Here is a 20,424-nt window from a genome sequence, read left to right on the forward strand (position 1 = left end):
GGTCTGTTTCCTTAGAATTTTAATTAAAAGCTTCAAGAACTACCACCTGTGCACAGATATGTAAATGGTGAGAGTAGAGTTTTCTTTAGGAAGAGTATTGGAAGCAATCTAGTTGAGACACTAAGGATGTCCCATGGTATACTATGTACAGGTCTGTGGCAGAGGCAGGAAATAGTTCAAGGCCCAGTCCTGTCACTGTGACTATAGACAAGCACCTTTGATTCTTGGGTCTGTTTCTCACTCTATGAAACTGGGAGAAAGGATTGGATCCAGGAATCTCTCTGGTCCCTTCTTGCCCAGGCCTCATAATTAATATAAGAAAGGAGGCAATGAAGCACTGCTCTTGAATGGCAGAAAAGGCCTGACCAAGGCCTTGAGGGTCCATGGAAGAACCAGGAAGGAAGTTCTAGGTCCATATGCCCAACTGCTTATATGACTTTAGACAAACACAAGTCCCTCCTCTCTCTAAGACTCCATCTGTACCAGGAAAGTATTGGTCTAGTTTAGACTCTAGAGCAGTGGCTTTCCAAGTGTGGTCTCTGGAACAGCAATATAACCACCCCCACCCACTGGGAATTTGTTAGAAATACAAATTCTCAGGCTCCACTTCAGGCCTACTGAATCAGAGACTATGAAAATGGAGCCCAGTAATCTGTTTAAGAAGACTGTAGTGATTCAGATATACACTAAAATATGAGAACCATTGTTCTAGGTATTTTCAAACTTTTGCAGTGAGGAAGTCACCCTTTTTTCCCCTTTTTAATTGAGTCGTAATTTACATATAACTTGACAAATTTCCATGTTTATACCCTATAACTATCCCTTAAACCAAGAATATTTCTATAACCCCAGGTTTTCTTGTGCCCCTTTTCCAGTCAATTCCTCCCATCCCAGCTCCAGACAACCATGCCTGCTTTAGAACTTTATATATCTGGAATTATACAATATATTCTGTTTTGTATCTGCCCTTTTTTTGTACAACATAATGCCTATGAGATTCATCTGTATTGTTGTAGTATGCATCAGTAGTTAATTTCTATTGCTGAGCAATATACCATTCTATGAATATACTGTAGTTTTATCCATTTTCTAGTTGATGGATATTTCAGTGGTTTCCAGATAAGAGCTATTGCCAATAGTATTGCTATATCTTTGATATGCGTCCAGGAGAATACCCCTTTTCTTATTTTTTAAATATTGAGATCACTGTAGATGCACATGAACTTACAAAGAGATCACATGTACCCTTTACTCAGTTTCCCCCAATAGTAACATCTTGTGAACTATAGTACAATATCACAACCAAGATATTGACTTTGATGTAGTCAAGATAGAGAACCAACGCAAGGATCCCACATGTTTCTCCCTTATAACCGCACTACTCACACATCACCCCTTTCCTTAACTGCTGGTAACCTGATATGTTCTCCATATCTGCAACATTGTCATTCCAAAAATGGGAAATTTTGAGAAGTTGATAACAATGTTAATTGTGGCTTAAAATAACACAGATATATTACCTTACAATTCTAGATGTCAGAGGTACAAAATGGGTTTCGTTTGGTCTTAAACAAAAGTGTTGTAAGTGCTGTGTTCCTTCTGTAGGTTCTGTTTCCTTGCCTTTCCTAGTTTGTAATGGCCACCTGCAATCCTTGGTTTGTGGCCTCTTCCTCCATCTTCAAAGCCACCAGCATAGCACATTCAACTCTGACTCTGATCCTCTTCTATCTTTTAAGGACCCTCATGATTACATGGGATCTGCCTGCATAATGCAGTATATCATCTAGCTTAAAATCCTTAACTTAATCATATCCCCAGGTCCCTTTTAACACATAAAGTAGTACATTCATAGGTTCCATGAATTAGAACATGGACGTCATCAAGGAGCCATTATCTATATCCATGTTCCTGAAAGCAGAAAGTCCACCTATCTTCCCCTTTAAAAAAATTAATTACACATACACAGCCTAATATACAAAGCATACAAAAGAAGACATCCTCTGGTTGAGGTTGGAGGCAACCTAGACCTCCTTCATTCCCCTAGGCAACAAAAGTTGAAATTATCATTGGCAGAAATTTCTAATCCCCTTTCCTACATTAATGTCCTAGGGCCCTAGAATTCTATTTTCTACCTTAGAATTGAAGCTGGGTAAGCATATCCTCTTCCCAGTACCTGCTTGTCCTCCCCATCCCCTGGTGGGAATAGTATGGAGAAAGTTAAGAGCAAAGGCTCATGAACTAGATTGTCTGTATTCATGTCCTGGTTCTACTACTTCTAATATCTGTGACCTTGAACAAATTAATTCATCTCATGGACCTCAGTATCTCCATTGTAAAATGAGATAAAATCATATGTCCTCAGAGTAATGGATCCCAAATTTGTCTGCACAGTGTAATCATCAAATACTATACTGATGTCTGTGTCCCACTAATAGAGATTATAATATGATTTGAGGATGTGATCTGGGTTTTGGAATCTTTAAGATTGTAATGTGCAGACAGGTTTGGGAGCCAGTGCCTCAAAGTGTTGTCATAAGAATTTAAAGTTCATAGAATATGTAATCTATTTTCTTTGCAAGTATTTGCTTACCAAGAAAAGAGCTGGTGGGAGAGTGTGCCAGGTTCAAAACAGACTGGAAGGCTTATCTAAATCTCAGTTTCTTCATTTGTAAAATTGAGATAACCATATCTAGGGTACAAAATTGACATGTTTTATTACCATGAATGCTGCCCTGCAGTTTTTGTATGTGTGTACACTCTCCACCCTCTCTTTACAGTTTTTTTCTCTACCACCTTTTGCAACAGTAATTAAGGTAATTTATCTGATCTTCATTAGCACAGCAATAAATGAGTGTAGTGGGAGGTGGGCAAGCCTGGAGGTCTTCCTGAAAAGTAAGCAGAACAGCGCTTGACTACCGCAGGAGTCCAAAGACACAAACCACCACTCACAAGTAGCCCCAAGGCCCCAATGCCATTTGAGCTCAGAAGCATCACATGGTTAATGCAGAGCCCGCCAACAGTAGAAAAGTTGGCTTGGAGCCATGGAAAGGGCATAGGCTATTCAATCGAACATTCCTGTGTCTTAGGCAGTTATTCTACTTTTTTGGGTTCATTCCCTTCTCTATAAAGTGAGGATGAAGTAAGACCAGGAATGGGAGGGTAAAAATTACAGTGAAGTATCTTACAGCCATCCATGCATACCTCAAAGAAAGATCAAGTCACAGTGAAGTCTTCCTAAATTTTATTGGCACTGAAATAGAACATGGGTTGAGCATAATCCCCTCCAAAACAAAACAAAACAAAACAAAAAACAAATTTTAAAAACCCAAAAAAACACACACAAAGAAACCTGAATACAAAATCTAACTTTTCTCCCCAGCCTCCTGGGGGTGGGTTACTTCTCTTAAGGCAGCTAGATTGCCCACAATTCCAGGTTTGAATTTAGCCAATATAGGGAATATCACCAAGAATATCAATGTAATTCACAGCAATGCACATAAAACTCCCCAAGGTCAGGAGTGGGGTAAAGGAGAAGAGGGAGGGATAGATGCCATGGTCTCTGGGCTATGGGTACTGCAGGGACAGTATAGCCCCCTGGAGACTGAACTCTGGGGAGAAGGCAATAAAGAAATAAAACCAAATACCAAGTACTTTAAGAATGGATTGTATGACCTATAGTGACAGGTGACATCACTAACACTGAAAGCTTCTTACATCAATGTTCTGGCAAAATTTTCTCTTATCATCTAGTATATACTTCCTAGGTGTAGGGGTGGTAAGGGAATGAGGTCAAAATGATTCTGCTCCAAGACTAATATGTTCTAAGGGTGCATTAGCAGGAAATGTGGAAATCAATATTGAGTTAGATGCCACTAAAATATATAATACTGGTAAAAGAAAAAAAAAGAGCACACATGCAACAGAGGAGGAAGAGGCTGTTCCTGGGTTGAGAGCAGGGGTGGGGCTGTAGAAGGGACCAGGCCAGAGCCTCCAACAGTTCTCTGATTTACAGCTCAAAGGGACAGTACAGCTGGTGACAAGACCTGGGTTAGAGGTTTGTCAAATAGAGGCAGGGCCCAGTCACCACCTTGGATGGGGGTAATGGGAAGGGATTATTAGGTACATGAGGGAGTCAAGTAAACTGTGCGATCCAGGCCATGGGCTTCTCTCACAACACTCAGCTTCTATCCATTCACTAAATCAGCCAATTGGCATCAAGCTCCAGGGCTCACCATACCAAAGCATGGATGACCCTGAAGCTGGAGCTGTGGCTCAAGTGGCTCTGATGAGAGAAGTGGCCTAGGACCCTTGGCAGGGGAAATACTGAAGCCAGATGTGAACATTTCCTCCCTTTGGCAAGAGTCCTGGATAGGGCTGGCTGAGTTTCTGGGTAACAATCTCTACTGTTACAACAGGAGGGGATTTGGGGATTGTAATGGGGAGGGATAAATCCCAAGAAGGGAGGAGGAACCCAGAATAATAAGAGAGACTTCTGCCCATAGAGCTCACTTGAAACAGGCCTAAGTTCCCATAAAGCATTGAGGGAAGGATCTTATACCCAGTATAGCCTGCATAGAAGGGTGAATAAACTTTTAGGATGTTAGTGAAGCCTCTTGAAGGCACAGTCTCCCCCATCTCAACTTGGGGAGAAACTAAGTCCCTAAAGTCAGGGACAAAGCTTATTGGGACTGAGTTTATAACAGGCCCAATCTGGGAGGTAGAGAGAATAATTGAACATCTTTTCAGCCTCCAATCATTATAAAGCCTAAATACCTCTAGAAGGAATGGGCACTGGGAGGCCTAATCCTAGGTCAGTTGACATCTTAGAGCATATAGCCAGGGCCCTTCCTTAATCCCTGTGATGCTCCAGTTCTTCAAATCACAGGACCCTGAGACTAAGGCAGTGGTGGGGGCTGGTTTTCAACCTACTCTACACTTGACTTCTGCAGAACAACAACAGTAAATGTGGGGATGTTTCTCTAATCAAGTGGGAAGTACATCTGAGCTGGGGAAGCGGTCTCTTTTAGCAAACTAGATTGAATGGGACAGAGAGGGAAGAGGGTCCCATTGGCACCAAAGTGAGCTATTTCTCTGCCCAGGGAAGTGAGTGAGAGCTGAGGGGTCAGATTTGGTCCCATGGCTACACTGAACACTTGGCATGACTCCAGGGATGCTCTAGTTAGTAGCTCTAGCACAGTGTAAGTTAGGCAAGAATACAGGAGTACAGGGGCAAGGAAGAAGGGAAGAGGGGTTCCTAGAGGCTGGGTGCACATTACATTGACTCAAACTCATCGATGCGCTGCTTGGTATTGCCCTGCCGGATCTGGCGCAGGGTCTTGTATTTGTCTCGGCCCAGTCGCATGTTCTCAGCATGGATCATGTCATTGGCAGTCTTCTTGGACTCATCACGGGCATTGGCCAGTTCGGAAGTGAGGGCCTGTGAAGGTGCAAGGAGATGAGGGATTAATGGCTTCCTTGCATTTTACCTCCCCTTATTTAACCAGGTTTTTTCCTTCTCTCTCCCCTCTCCCCCTTTCTATACAAATACACACACAGATTTGTGAGAGCTTTTTCCAGTCCTGTTAGAACTGCAGGGGGGTAAGAACAAAACAAAAAACACAGACTTAGGGGATCAACTGATGACAAGTATTCTCTGAGAGTAGAACAATGTACCAAACATTCAGGTAGGAATTGTCAGCTAAGTACTTCCTAAACATAAAAGGTAAAATGAGTATGGGTGGAGGATGGGAGAAAAAAAAGGAAGAGGTGGCTCAGGGTCTGATTAATAAGTAAGGAATACCTATTGTTAAAGTGATCACTTGAGAAAGGCTCAGGCTCCCATATGGCACTGAGACAGGATCCTCCACTTATCCTCTCATGATGATAGAGAAGACCATGGGCTACTAAGTCAATCCCATGGTCTCCTTGAATCTTTGGCCCTGCCTAGATACCTTCAGGTGCTTCTGCACACGCTCATTCTTCTCTGCTTCAGTGGTGCGTTCCTCCTCGCTTCGGTCCTTGGCCATGGCGTCAGCCTGCAGGTCAGCACTGGCCTCTGCCCCATTCTCATCCTGCTCATCCTGTTCATTTTCGGCAGGTTCTGCCACATGAGAAGTACTCATGGCAGTCTTCAGCTCAGCACGAGTTTTCTCCAAGTCTTCTTGTACCATCTGAGCCTGTACAGTAACAGAGGGAGAGAAAGACCAACAGTCAGACCAGGCTAACTTGCAACATCCTACATGTGCCTAGAACAGCCCTGCAAGAGGCAAGCACCAGGTAGGCCAAGTTACTTCGTCTGCCCAATCCTTAGTTTCCTCAGCTGTATAACAGGAACAATTGTACCAATTTCCCTAGAATGTTAGAGAATTCTGGGAAGTTATTCGAGAAAGCCTTGAGTTCCTTCTCCCATGATGCCCACTGTCAAGGAAGGGGGAAGGAACCCAAACTTAAGGAATCTAAGGAACTGGAACTTATCCAGGTGGTACCCCTTCCCATGACATTTTGCTCTGGGCACTGTGTCTTACCTTCTGCTGCCATTCTACAGCCTCACTCTCTTTCTTCTGTCGAGCCATCTCTAACTGGGAGATCCGAGCTGTCAACTCCGCCATTTCCAATGCCTATGGATAAATTAGAAGCTTGTGAAAGCTGGGCCTTCTGGTCTTCGGGACCCAAGTGTCTTCAACTCCAGTTCCCCCGGAGAACCAATAGGAACCTGCTGATCCAATTTCTTGCAGTCTTGGAGCTCTTTATACCATATCTCCTCCAGGAAGCCGAAAGGACACTCATATTCTCAGATCTACTATAGTACCCTATTAACTCCAAACCATTTCTTTATAAGTCAGAGCTCCCTACCTAGACTATAGACCTCCTGAAGACAAACAGCACACCATCTCTGTCTCTTCCTCACCTCTCACATTCTTCCCCTCCATCCTCAGTACTGCCCACTGAACAGTGCATAGTTAGGGCTTTAGAAATCACTGTATCACTGCCTGAAGTGGCAGACTCTTCCCTGTTATCCTAGAATGCTCAGGGCTCCACTAAGACTCTTCCCAAAACAAGTATAAGAAAGACACTCAACTGTCACAGGTGATCTGAAAAAAGGAAAAAAGCTTATGCACACCCTCACACCTTGGACAAATCGCCCAGAGGAAGCTTTCCCCTGAGTAGTAGATCTTAGTACCCTGCACTCCCACTTCAAATAATATAGGAAAGAACATATTTAAAAAGGGATTTGGGCCATAGATTCTTAATTTCTGAGTCACAGAACCCTTGCAAATTATAATTAAAGTGTGGATGCTCACGCCTCCACACACATACCGAAAAATGTATACGCACATAGTTTTATATATAATTTTAGGGAGAAAACCCATCAAAGGCAGAAATGGGTTCTCATCTTTACTCAGCCACAACTGTGTGACCTTTGGCAAATCTCTTAAACCTTTCCAAGACCTAACTTCCTTATCTGGGCATTTTACCCATATGAGTTAATCCCATAAGGTTATATGGAAGAGGAATAAGAAAGTAAGGGAAAGGGAAAAGTTGCTAGCATAGCTTATAGTACACAGTAGGTAGTTAATCGAGTGTGAATCCCTTCACTTCTTTCTTCCCTCCCTTTCCTTTGTCAGGTTATCAGCTCAGATTCCCAAAGGCTAATAAAACAGAATTAAAGTAAGGGTTAGGTAAAACTGTTTGCGAAGGTTTCTGGGCCACACCAGTGACTTCTCAGTTTGCTTCTGAATGAACTATCTGCAGGAGGTCTGTAGAGTAGTACCCTGCTGGAAAGAGCCAGCCCTGCAGGCATAAATAGCTGTGAATAGGTAGGCAGAAAGGGGAGAAAACTCAGATACCACAATTCCATCCCATTTTGTAGCCTTACCAGTTGTTCCTGGGTCTTCTTCTGGTCCCGGGAGGCTTGCAGCAGAGCCTTCTTGGCCTCTTCAGCTTCTTGACGCTCTTTGGCCAGTTTTTCAGCCTCACTTTGGGCCCGCTTCCGCTCCTGTTCAAGTTCCAGAGCCCTACGGGTCTGTTCTTCCAGTTCTGGGATGATAAGGTGGAGAAAAGGTGAATAACTCAGAGATGAAAAAGAGATACCTAGCTTCCTTCCTGGAAAAGTTTCACCCCAGGGCACAATTGACAGAAAGCTCTGGGTACTCTTCCTCTTGCCCCATCCTTCATCTATCCTGTAGCCACATCTGGGTTATGGAGGTGGAGTCTAAAGATCAGGCAGAAGGGTCTCCAGCTCATAGAGTCAGTCAGGCTATATTCAGTCTCCGAAGTGACTCTAAGGCTCACCTTGCTGAGCCTTCTTAGTCTGTTCCTCAATTTGCTTCAGCTTCTCCATCAGTTCCTCCTTCTCTCGTTCAATCTTCTCCTTCTCCTTTTCTGCCAACTCACGCTTCTTCTTCTCATTTTCCAGCAAAGCACTAGGAAAAGAGGAAAAAAGGAATGAAACAAGATAACAAAGGCCTGACCCTGGACTCTCAGCCTCCATCCATCTAATACACCCAGGGTTCGTGTGTTGGGACCACTGTTCCTTATCCCCACATCCTTGCCCTCATGTTATAGTCTCACATATGCTGGCACATTCAAGGCCCTGCCAGTTTGTCCTGGAGTCAAGAGATCCAACCTGGATTTCCAGCTCTGCCACTAAACAGTGGCTAATCAGTAGATGACCTTATCTATGTTACTTCTTTGCACCTATTCTCAGTAGCCCCATCTCTAAAATGATCTGACAAGTCTTGCCTTCACAATCTATTGGAGTTATAAGGAAACAAGTTTTGGCTCTGTGCTGGGATACTGTGCTTCAAGTCTGATGACCTCTATGACTAGGGCATCAGTCCTTAGGCTTAACTCTGCCAAGCCTCTGAAGCCCAATTCTAGGTTCTTTTTCCCTTGAATTTGTTGCAAATCTAGAATAAGTATTTTATTTTCATTTTCTTGCCCCAGCACCAATTCCAGGAGAACTTCTTTTCTCCCTTAGCTATATGTCTTTTCTCTCTCTGAGCCCTCAGAACACTTTGGCCATCCTTTCCCCCATCCTTCCTCCCTGTTATCTTTCTCCGAAGAACTTCTTGCTGTGAAAATTAATAAACAGAAACCTCATTCAAAATGGAGTCAAGAGGCCAGAAGAGAGAACTCTCACATACATATCACTCAACGCACACTACTGACCCCAACAGAAAGAGACATACCTAGCATCTCCAACAGGAAGTGATACTACTTTACTACCTCAACAAGAAGATTCCTCTTTGCCCAGTAACAGCTCAGTCAATGGGAGACTGCCATAACTCAGCCAATGAAAACTCATTATATTTCAAACTTTCAGTTTCCCCCAATAGACTCTGTTTACAACAGCACCTCTTAAGTCCATAAAAGAGTGTTCCTCCTCTTTGTTTCTCTGGACTTGCTTGTGCTTTACCATTAGATTGCATGTCTTGAATTGCAATTCTTTGCTGTTCCCAAATAAACCCATTTTTCTGGAGAAATATCTGGTTGTCTGTTTAAGGTCACCATTGTCATGTCACATACGTATAATTATTCTTTTGTCTGTCTCTTCCTACAAAATGACAGCTTCATGAGAACATTCTGCTTTTCTCACTGCTCAATAAATATTTATTGAGTGAATGAATGACACCACATTGTACCTTGAACAGTTAGGTATATACTGCTTTTCCTTTTTCTCCTACTAGACTGTGAGGTCTTTGAGAGAAGATTCCTATCAGACTCAGCTCTGTAAACTGGCCTCAATCTTATAAAATTTTTTCCTGAATAAATGTGAACATTGGTGTCTAACCTCTCATATATGATGTCATTTTCCGTTTAGAAGCCCCTTGAAGTTCCAAGCTCTTTATGACATGCATAGGAATCACTTAGGATTTTGTTTTTTAAATAACTTATTGAGATGAAATTCACATAATATGAAAATTAACCATTTTAAAGCAAACGATTCAGTGGCATTTAGGACATTCACAATGCTGTGTAACTACCATCTCTATCTAGTTCCAAAACATTTTCATTATTCCAAAGTAAAACCCCATATTCATTAAGTAGTTTCTCCCCATCTCCCCTCTCCAAGCCCCTAGAACCACCAATTGCATTCTGTCACTATAGATTTAACTATTCTGAATATTTCATATAAATGGAATCATATATTAAGTGATCTTTTCTGTTTGGTTTCTTTCACTTAGCATGTTTTAGAGGTTCATCCACATTGTATCAGTACTTCATATCTTTTTATGGCTGAATAATACTCCATTGCACGGATACACTATTTATCCATTCAACCGTGGTGGACATTTGGGCTGTTTCCACATTGCTATGAACACAAGTGCACATGTACTTGTTTGAACACCTGTTTTCTATGCTTAACTTATTGAAGAACCACCAATCTTTCACAGCAACTGAACCATTTTACATTTCCACTAGCAACGTACATGAGTTCCAATTTCTCCACATTCTGCCAACAGCTATTATTTTCTGTTTTTATTTATTATATCCATATTAATGAGTATTGAATTGGTACCTCATTATGGTTTTGATTTGCATTTCCTTAATGACTAGAGCTTTGTATTTCCCTAATGACTAAAGATGTTTTCATGTGCCTGTTGGCCATTTGCATATCTTCTTTGGAGAAGTGATTACCTAGAACCTAAATATGCAGATTCTGAATCAATAGGTCTGGAATAGGGTCTTGGATCCTGCCTTTATAACAAGTCCCAAGTTGATGCTAATGCTGCTGAGCTCTGTTGCACTTTGAGTAACAAGGGCCTCCAGTGTATAGGGGCTTTGTAGTGAAAATTCTGGTGGCTCTGCTCAATTTCACTAAAAAAAAAAAACCCAAAATATAGAGTCCAAGTTTAAAAGTGCATGGAGCCTTCTGCTACTATCACTATACTGGTCAGATAGCCTGGAGCAACTCAGAGTTTGCCTAGAAGAACAATGGCATGAGGGTCATAGACAATGGTGAACTATAAAGTTCCCTCCCTTTTAAGAGCATCTGAAATCCTAGGCTTCTGATGCCTGTTTCCTGGAGTGGGAGTTATTGCTGTGCAGCTCTCTCTCTCTCCCATCCCCACCCCTCTCCCCACCTCTTAGACCCAAAATGGCTTCATGTCCCACTTTCAGCTAGCTTGCTACCTTTGAAAAGTTTCCTAGCCCTGGCCCTGGTCCCCACTGCAGCTCCACAGCACCTACCGCTCCATTTGCTTCTGGTGCTTTTCCTCCCGGGCCTGTGCCTTCATCTGCTGCACTTCAATGGTATCAGGCTTGCGACGGCGCATGTATAGCTCATGGTTTCCCATGCACAGGGCCAAGATCCGCTTGTTAATCCGCAGCCGTGGAGCATAGAAGACAAAGTCCTAGTGGGAAACCAGAAATCCGAAAAAGTTTGGAGGGACTACCGCATTATGAAAAGCTAAGTCCAAAAAAAAAAAACACTAGAAAGATTATTTAGCTTAGTTTTCTATTACCGATAAAAAGATTAATTATCCAAGTGGTGAAGTGAATTGGCCAGGGTCAAACAGCAGGTTAGCGGCAAATCCAGGACAAGAACCCATGCTTCTTACTCTGAAACCAGTGCTCTTTCCACCAAACCATAATTTCTTTCAATCTTAGCATCCTGAAATATCCTTAATCTAGTACAAAGATTGGGACTTCATTTTATCTGGTACCTAGGGATCCTTCTGGGTCTTAGGGGCCTCTTTTTGAGGCCCAAAAATCCCTAAGTAATACCCTGGTGCAATATGGGTGGATAGACTGTTTCTATAATCTTCTAAAAGCATATCCTATACCCAGCCCCTTAAATCCTTTTGGAATAAGGCAGGTTGTAAATATATACATGAATATATAAATCTCCTGAACATCAAATGTCTTAATGGTTATTGATTTTTAAATAAGCCTTTGATCTTAGCTGGCTTTGTTACTTACCTTTTTCTGGTTATAGTTGAACACAGCAGCAGTAAAAACACATGCACACACACATACACATGAAAATCCAGTGAATTTGAGTTTATTATTATAAATACCACTGGACCAAGGTCACTGGCTAATGGGCTAACCACTAGGTCTTCTGCCACTGAACCCAAATTGCTACCATCTCATATAGCTTGGGGTACAGTGGGAGGAGAACAAGCTCTAGGTCAAGTGACCTACATATAAATCTCAGCTCTACTATTTTTAGCTATGTGATCTTGGGCCAATCATTACATCTCTCTGAATTCATTTCATCCATTATAAAATGGGTATGCTACTACCTACCTGACAATGTTGTTGAGGTTTTAAGGAGACGACATATATAAAGTGCTTAGTAGGGGAAGTTCAGAGACCTCCGGGAAAGAATGGATAAGAATGGTTGAGGGAGGCCTCATGAGAAGGGTCTGGCTCAATATGGCCACTGGCCCTTGTTAAACATGGGATACACCAGGAAAGGAGACCTTCATTTCAATTTCCTATACTACTCCCACTTACCAGCTGTCCAGTCTTGTCAGCCACAGGCAACTGAGTGGGTGAAGTGTGACAAGTACTTGCCAAGCATGTTAGAGTAATGACTGGACCTAAAGTATATTATTCTTCTTGGGTTGCTCTTGAGAGGACAGCAGAGAAATTATACCAAAACACAAAATTTGGAGGATCATCTTTGGACCTGGATTTTTCCTGGCTATGTCCTCTTTCCGTAATTAAATATAAATCAAGTATATGAACAGTTTCAACTTTCTGGAGCCTAGAGGCTTTAAAAGATAAGATGCACTCTCTGTTTCTACCCCAGAGCAGAAGACAGTCACTAAGAGGCAGCACTTAGACTGTCTATGACTCTCATCCATGCTTCTCCTGGGACATAGGTAGCAGGATGACATCAGGCACAGGATGCCTCCTAGCCATTTCTTGGCATCGACATCCCTTTCCATCACCAATCTCCTTTTGTGCCTCCTGTACACAAACACACACATGCACATGCATCAGGAAAAGAAGAGAAAAACACAATGACATGATTACTCCTAGCATTATTCAGGCCTTGCCAGTGGGAGGAATCACTTACCGGGGCTTTTTTGTCAATAGGCTTGATGACAAATTTCTTGTCATTGAAAGAGATGTTCCTGATTTCACTCCAAGGGAAGCCTATCTTGGGAGTCAGTCTATAGAAATGGAGACCAAGAACATTAGGACAAGAGCAAAACAAGAAGTAGATAGAGGGTTGGTGACTTGCCCAACCCCTGCTAACCAACTTCTCCACCAAGGAGGTAGATTCTTTGTCAGCTCAGTTTGTGTCATCATGTGCCATCAGGTCAGCTGCCAGCAGTGAGGATACAAAAAAGACCTCCTTATACCACAACCAACACGTTACTCCTTGTCCAAATCTCTGAGGTATGTTTTATTATATTTTTTTTGTTGCAGCGCAGACCTTATAACAATCTCTCACAGAGCCCTATTTACCAGGGACTCTTCCACACCAGCCTTATTTAACTGGGACTCTTCCAACCAAGATTTTAAAATGGGGGAGATGGTAAATAATGAGCTCCAAAATTCAGAAGTTATACAAAACAATAACCTATTGATCTTCATCTTCGCCAAGAACAGAACAAGGGGCAGGGGGAGGGGGAATAAGCAAGAGACATAGTAAAAAGGATTATAGGCCAAAAGGCATTTAATCATCATACAGGAGTGGAATTACAAATTCCGAAAAAGTAGGTTCTAGGCCAGTGCTGTCCATTAGAAATATGAGAGTCACACATGTAATTTTAAATTTTCTAGTAGCCATATGAAAATAAATAAAAAGAAATAGGTGGAATGCACTGTTATAACACTTCATTTAACCCCATATATCCAAAGTACTATCATTTATACAAATTATTTCAAAAAATATTAACAAGACATTTTACATTCTGTTTTTTTTTATATTAAATCTTCAAAGTCTGGTGTGTACTTTTATACTTGTAGCACATCTCAATTCAGAGTAGCCACATTTCAAGTGATCAATAGCCACATGTGGCCAGTGCTACCATAGTGAATAGTGCAAGTCTAGTCAATGCACGATTTAGAGACCTGAGGTAAGTTGTGCAATTATTTGGGATGATCTAAACTAGGTAGAAAAAGAAATACCCTGGTGGAACCCAGGAGGTACATTCCTACTCTGTGGTGAGTCTTAAATGTCAGAGTGGTCCAAATAAACTAAAAGAGCTCTGAGCTATACCTGTCATTCTGCTCATAGATGTTGAGACCCAGGGCATCCACTCCCAGCCATAGCTCTGAGCCTTTCTTGTTCTTGATGCTGAAGTAGTTTACACCATACATCTCCAGGTCCTGGGCAATCTTCAGATACTCCAGGACAGCATCCTCCCTAAACGACAGAGTTGGGGGTGGTTATAGAGGGGATCCTGTGAATCAGACCTAGGGAGATAGAAAGCATATCTGCAGTGTTCTTCTGGCAAGTATCTTGACTTTAGGGGTGGGAAAGGGGAAGGAGGATAAGTGGATGATGGTGAACAGAGTACAACATGGAGCCTGAGGTCTGAAATTCTCAAGGGGAATAAGGGCAGGCTGACTCTTGTTGGCCTTTAGCATGTTAGCTGCCTTAGAAGCCTCTTATATAGGCACATTCTTAGCAGATTCCGGATGAGGTGATGATAGAAAAATAAGCTTTGTTCCTCAACTAGATAGCTCCCAAATAGTCTACCATGTTTAGAAAGCTCATTTCCATTTCTTTCTTGGAGAGGAGCCTCTGGTAGTCCAGAAGCTCCCTAGGGATCCCTAGGACCCCTAAATTTCTTATTGTAAAAACTTTTTGGGCTATCAGTTACCATCATTTACAAAAATACAGCTTTATAATGGTTCTGATTAGCCTTCTATCTCTACATGGCCCTGTACACCGCATTCCTGTCTCTTTCTCTCTAATATCCTCCAATGTTCCCGGTCCTCTGCCTCTTATACCCCCAGAACCAACTCTCATTCTCCCTGGAAGGGCAGTGGAAGCCCATAGTTACTGGGGCAGGCTTACCTGAGCATGCCCCGGTGTTCCTCATGCCACACCTGGATCCGCTCCTCCCACTGGTCTTTGTTGAGTTTGTGCTGCTCCAGGACCCTGGAAAGACAATGGATAGTGAGTATTTTAAAGCACAAAGCCCAATTGGCAGGGGTTAAGGAAAATTCACTTAGCTCTCTAAGGGATTGATACAAAGAAGTTGTGGAATCAGCCCACTGAGGTCACACTGGAAGCAGACTGAAATTGCAGCAGGAGATATTAATTAGACATAGGGAACTGCCTGAGAGGTAAGAGAAATACAAGAATGAGTGACCAATAAAAACAATGGAAACACTTTTCTTTGTATCTTTAACCAGAAAATCCAACAATGTGCTGTAGTCCCCAAACAGAATAATAATATATTAAGAATCCGTACTGATTTGTGCTACTGAGTAGGGATGGACCTCACAGAGACATACATACTCTCTACTAGACCCTTGTGTGACCAACAGTTTGTGTGTATGAGAATATTGCTCACAGATGAGATTATAGCCTATAGCTACAGAACAAAGAACTGAGCCCAAAATGCTTTGGGAGAAACTAACGGGCTCAACCTCTTAGATCTACTAGATCATAAATAAGACTTGCTTCAAATATACCATCTCTGACATCATGGCAGCAACTCAGGTGGATTCCCAGGGCACAACCACTATCCCTAATAACTTTGGGTGAGTTGTACATATGCTACAGCTCCATGGAACTGAGTCTCGTCTCCCAGAATGAAGTAGTGTTTTCCTTCCACTCCAAAAGCCTATAAAAATTGCCATTGGATACAGTGGGAAAAAAACTCCATGTTAAAAAATTAAGAGACAAGGGTTCCAGGTCTGGCTGTGCCTCAAATGACTTGCGGAATATAGGAGAAAGTCAGAGTGAACACTTCTGCCCCTCTATTTCCTTAGTCAGGAAATAAGGATAGCGTCTGCCTTATTTATTTATGCATTGTTGTGATGCTAAAACAAAAATAACTAGTGTTTAAGAGCATTCAACTTTGAAGTTTACAAAAGCAAAAAATTTCTATATACTGGTTATCAATATTAAAAGACTATTTGAGCTCCCCATATCTCTGGCTTACACATTTCTCTCCTCTGTGAATTTGTGATATAAAAGGTCTAAATCAGTGAAAAGAATTGAGAAAATTGGAACCAGGGAGGAGGGAAAATCAATTCCTCTCTTGTTCTCTATATAAGAACCTCTTTCCAGAGTAATGAAGTTCTATAGTCAGGCAAACAGAAGGGGATAAAAGCTTTTATATTTTGAGAAGCCGAGAAACAACAATGGAGTATGGTGTTATATGCAAATGTGTTTCTCTGACTTGCATAATATCATGGTCTTCAGACAGACCCTAGTGGGGAGGAACAGATATGGCAACCCCTGTATAATAGAAATTGGTCAACCTTGGGCCACAGCCACCTCTGGCCAGAGCAGAGAGCCAGGCACCACCTCACCTCTGTGGAAGCAACTTGTCCCCAGCCAAGTAGCCAGACTTGTGGACTTCCTTATTGAAGTCGCCATACTTGGACTGGACGGCATAGGAGGCCAGCAGCACGGCAGTCTCAGGCGGGCAATAAATATCATCATTGAGAATGCCCTCCTTCACTTGAAGGAAGAACAGGCGTTGTGTGATGTCCTGGATCAATTCCTCGGATACATCCTCAGGGTAGAACTTGGCCCGGAACTTGAAAAGCAGAGGGCTTTCCTTCCGCACATCTTGGGCAGTCACCTGGGAGCAGCAAGGAGTTATGAGCTCTCAAAAAACAGACTTTGAGGTGAGGGAGTAGGGTGGGGAGAAGACACTGAAAGGTCATCAATTTGGTTAATCCCCCCAAAATAGGTGGCAACTCTCCTGGTAATTCAGAAAATAGACATTACTTTCATTGGGGACCCAATCCCATGTCTACAATTGCTTTCTGTTAGGGATTTCTTCCTGAAATAAAGATGATCATAAGCCCCCAAGCTACCATCATCTAATAATATATACAACTGCCCACAAATTCTAAGAGGAAATTAAAGAAAGCTCCTCTTTCAAGGCTCCTCCAACTCCACAAATTAGCCAAGTAAAAACCAGGATATATAACTGAAGCCTGGAAATTGGGTAGGTAAGAGAACTAGATTGTCTTTGAAAGCCTAAAATTGGTTCCTAACAGTTCCATATTTGTTCAGCAAAAGTCTCTACTTTTTGGGAAAACAAAACTCTGCCATCAGAAGGTGAGGTACCCATGCTCTAGATGCAATCAAGAAAACAAGTCTCAGGACAGAATAGAGACCTCTAGGGACAAAGTCAGCCAGTTTGAGGATATTGAGATTAAGGATTTCCATGTTCCTGCAGAGATGCTGCTTGGAGGTGGAGAGCTTGAATGGACCTATACCCAGTTTATCCCATTTGGAGATCAACTGAGATAGAAAATCAGGAAAGAAGATCTGTATGTGATTCAGGCATCAGTTGACAGGTTGAGGAAGAGACAAAATAAGGTTATGAGACCTCTGAGATTCCAATTCAAAAGTTCGCGACTCTCTTTTTTTTTAACAAATTTCCCAAACCCCTTGAGTTTGGGAGGGAAAAAAAAAAGATACCCATTTCCTCCTGAAGAACTGCTAATGGCTGCAGTCTAAAACAATTCAAAGTTCAAGAAAATGCTCCTAGTGGGAAGGAAAAGATCCTCCTTGGATCTTGGCCATTCTTACTATGAGAAGTCAAAGTAGAGCCAGAGTAAGAGCTTTGCCTTGGCTGAGTCCTCTGCCCTTATTCTGATCCAGTGATCAACAGGCTACCCAGTGAAAAACACAGCCATAGATACACTGGATTTGCCAGCTAGCACATATTACCCTGCCCTGAGCAAGACATGATGGAAGAACAATTTCCAAACCCAAGAGTAGGGTAAGCAGTTACCTTCTTATTGAGTTTCAGCCAAGTGGAGAAACCCTTAGTGTCCTGGTATTGCAGACCAAAGAACCAAACTTCCCTCAGGCCAATAGTTTTCACCACCTGGAAGAGAAAACACAAAACAACCACTAATTGAATGCCTACCCTATGCCAGACACAGAGGACACAAAAATGGAGGCAACTTGGCATTTGACCTTAAAGGACAAAAGGTATCCAAGACCTGGCAAAAAAAACACTTGGGCAGCGGTCAAGAAGTAATGTCAGCATCTCTCTGCACAAAGTGCTTCTGCTGAGGTAGGGAATGGATCTATTACTTATGAGCACTACTACACCCCAAAACTTGATATCCATTATCTCCTTTAATTTTCACTATACCCATATGATATAAACACAATTAGGTCCATTTTTCAAATAGTGAAATTAAGGTTTAGAGAAGTGAAAGTTTAGTTAGTGAGTAGCAGAGTCAGCTCTGTTTGACTCCAAACTTATTCAAATCCAGTGCTTTCTGTCACTTCCCTCCCTCTATTATGCCATGCAGCTTCCCATTCCCAGGATGGATTAAAGGTTGGAGGTAGAGGTGATTGGTTTAACTCCTGCATCTTGTCCTCCTGGGTTGCTCTTCTATCTTTATCAACTAGAAATAATGCCCATATCCTTCAGCAGACTGAATCCCATTTACAGTGCCCCAAGAAACAATGTTTGAGGAGACAGAGCAAGGATGGTATTATCTATACACTCAAAAGCTGTGCTGTGCCTGAGGGCTGAGATGCTTCCTTCCACCCCCGATTTGAGTCCAGTCATGATTTCTGTTACTACTCATATAAGCTAAGAGTGGAAATGAGGGTGGAAACAGGGTGAGTACCTCAGTAGTAGCTGAGGGGTCCCCTGATGTTCTGGGCCTCTTGGCTGAGCAGTGGGAAGAAAAAGGAGTCCAGTCAGGGAAACAGACAGAATCTGTTTTCCAGTCCCTGTCAATAGCATGTTAATGGTTCTGGCTGGCAGCTCAACCCCAGCATGCCTACCCTACCATGGGGGATGGAGGCAATGAAGCTGAGACACATCCTAATGAAGTCATGCTGGCACCAGGCAGTCTTTTTTATCTTTTCTTTTTTTTAGGGGGAGGGTGTGGAGATGGGAGGGTGAAGTGAAGGAATTTACCTGGAGATAGAAACAAGGAACAAGGACACAATGTTGCTGGCATCCTTTCCTGTGAATAAATCACTATCTCCCCTCAAAACACATACACACCCTTCAAAACACACACACACACACATGCACACACTACATACACCTCCACTGTATCCACAAATTTTCTACTATGCATCTAAGCCAAGCCCCGTGTCACTATCAGAGTTTATAATTTAGAGCTTCAGAGGCCCCAAGAAAAAGTAGTTCATATGTATTAAGTACTGAACATTGAATGACCCTGAAACAGCTCTTATTTCCATTTTATAAATGAGGAAACTGAGGCTTAGAGAGGCAATCTTTCTAAAACCACAGAGCCTAGACTAGAATCTTTATGTGTATGACTCCACACATCTTTCTTCTCTAGCATGCTATCTCCTAATGCCAAAGGCTGTTAAGAGCTTAGGAGCCCTAGGGAGCTCAAGTGACTAACTGCTTTGTCTCTCTTTTAGCCCATATATCCCAGCCAAATAATGAACTTTGACCACCTTTGCATCTAGATATAGTTTTTGGCTTTCCCACTAGGCTCAGTCAAAAACCACTTTGGAGAGAAGCCATAATCCTAAGTTGAAACCTTCACTGTTCACTGGCGCATGCATGGTAGTCACCCTTCCCTTTTGTATCTTAAATTGGGCATCGAGAAACCTGAAAGTCTCACTTCTGTCTCCAACTTGCTATGTGATCTCAAGGCAGCACTTTTCCCTCTCTGGGCCTCAGCTTCCCCATCTACTATAAGTGGTGTGGCTTAAATGGTCTCCTTCTCTCAAGTTCTAACATTATATTAAATGACTAAGAGATCCCATTTCCCACCTCCTTCTTGCTGACTTGAGTAACTAGGAATGTGTTTAGAAAAGATAGTTTGGAGTCAGTATGGAAAGTTCAAAAGACTTCCAGGAATCAATGGCAAGGTGAGTCCCTGATTTAAGTCAATAGGCAATAAGAATTGCCAGCAAGTTTTAAATGGAGAATACAAAATGCTTGTGTTGAGATGTGATATTTTCTTTTTTTCTTTTTTCTTTTTTTTGCAAAGGACAGAGAGGGAAAGTATGAACAGGAAAGATTGTTAAAGGGAAGATAGTTAATAATATTACAATAACTATGTATAGTGCCAGGTGAGTATTACACTAATTAGGTGGATCACTTCATAAATTATATAAATGTCTAACCATTCTGCTGTACATCTGAAACTAATATAAAATACTGAATATCAACTCTAATTAAAAAGTAAAAAGTAAAAAAAAGGGAAAGAAAAAAGTACCTCTTATCTTATCCTAGATGTCAGATAGGGCCCAATTAACAGTTCCAATGGTTTTCCAGAGGGTTGAAGAAGAATAGTGTCCAGATG

General features: G+C 42.1%; 1 protein-coding gene across 1 annotated transcript in view; it reads right to left on the reverse strand.

Moving 5' to 3' along the window:
* Window positions 1-3,224: 3,224 nt before the first annotated feature.
* The window catches only part of MSN (moesin), a 62,079-nt gene continuing 44,879 nt past the window's right edge, over window positions 3,225-20,424 (reverse strand). Inside the window, exons 3-13 of the mRNA XM_016126702.2 lie at window positions 17,901-17,996; window positions 16,459-16,733; window positions 14,990-15,073; window positions 14,186-14,332; window positions 13,034-13,130; window positions 11,194-11,357; window positions 8,293-8,423; window positions 7,877-8,037; window positions 6,525-6,617; window positions 5,952-6,176; window positions 3,225-5,437 (exon numbers count right to left, since the gene is read on the reverse strand). Coding sequence (XP_015982188.1) covers window positions 5,273-5,437; window positions 5,952-6,176; window positions 6,525-6,617; window positions 7,877-8,037; window positions 8,293-8,423; window positions 11,194-11,357; window positions 13,034-13,130; window positions 14,186-14,332; window positions 14,990-15,073; window positions 16,459-16,733; window positions 17,901-17,996 — 1,638 coding nt within the window. The 3' untranslated portion in view covers window positions 3,225-5,272. The remainder of the gene's footprint in view (window positions 5,438-5,951; window positions 6,177-6,524; window positions 6,618-7,876; window positions 8,038-8,292; window positions 8,424-11,193; window positions 11,358-13,033; window positions 13,131-14,185; window positions 14,333-14,989; window positions 15,074-16,458; window positions 16,734-17,900; window positions 17,997-20,424) is intronic.

This window comes from Rousettus aegyptiacus, unplaced genomic scaffold (assembly GCF_014176215.1).
Source record: "Rousettus aegyptiacus isolate mRouAeg1 unplaced genomic scaffold, mRouAeg1.p scaffold_m13_p_9, whole genome shotgun sequence".
NCBI classification, from domain to species: domain Eukaryota; kingdom Metazoa; phylum Chordata; class Mammalia; order Chiroptera; family Pteropodidae; genus Rousettus; species Rousettus aegyptiacus.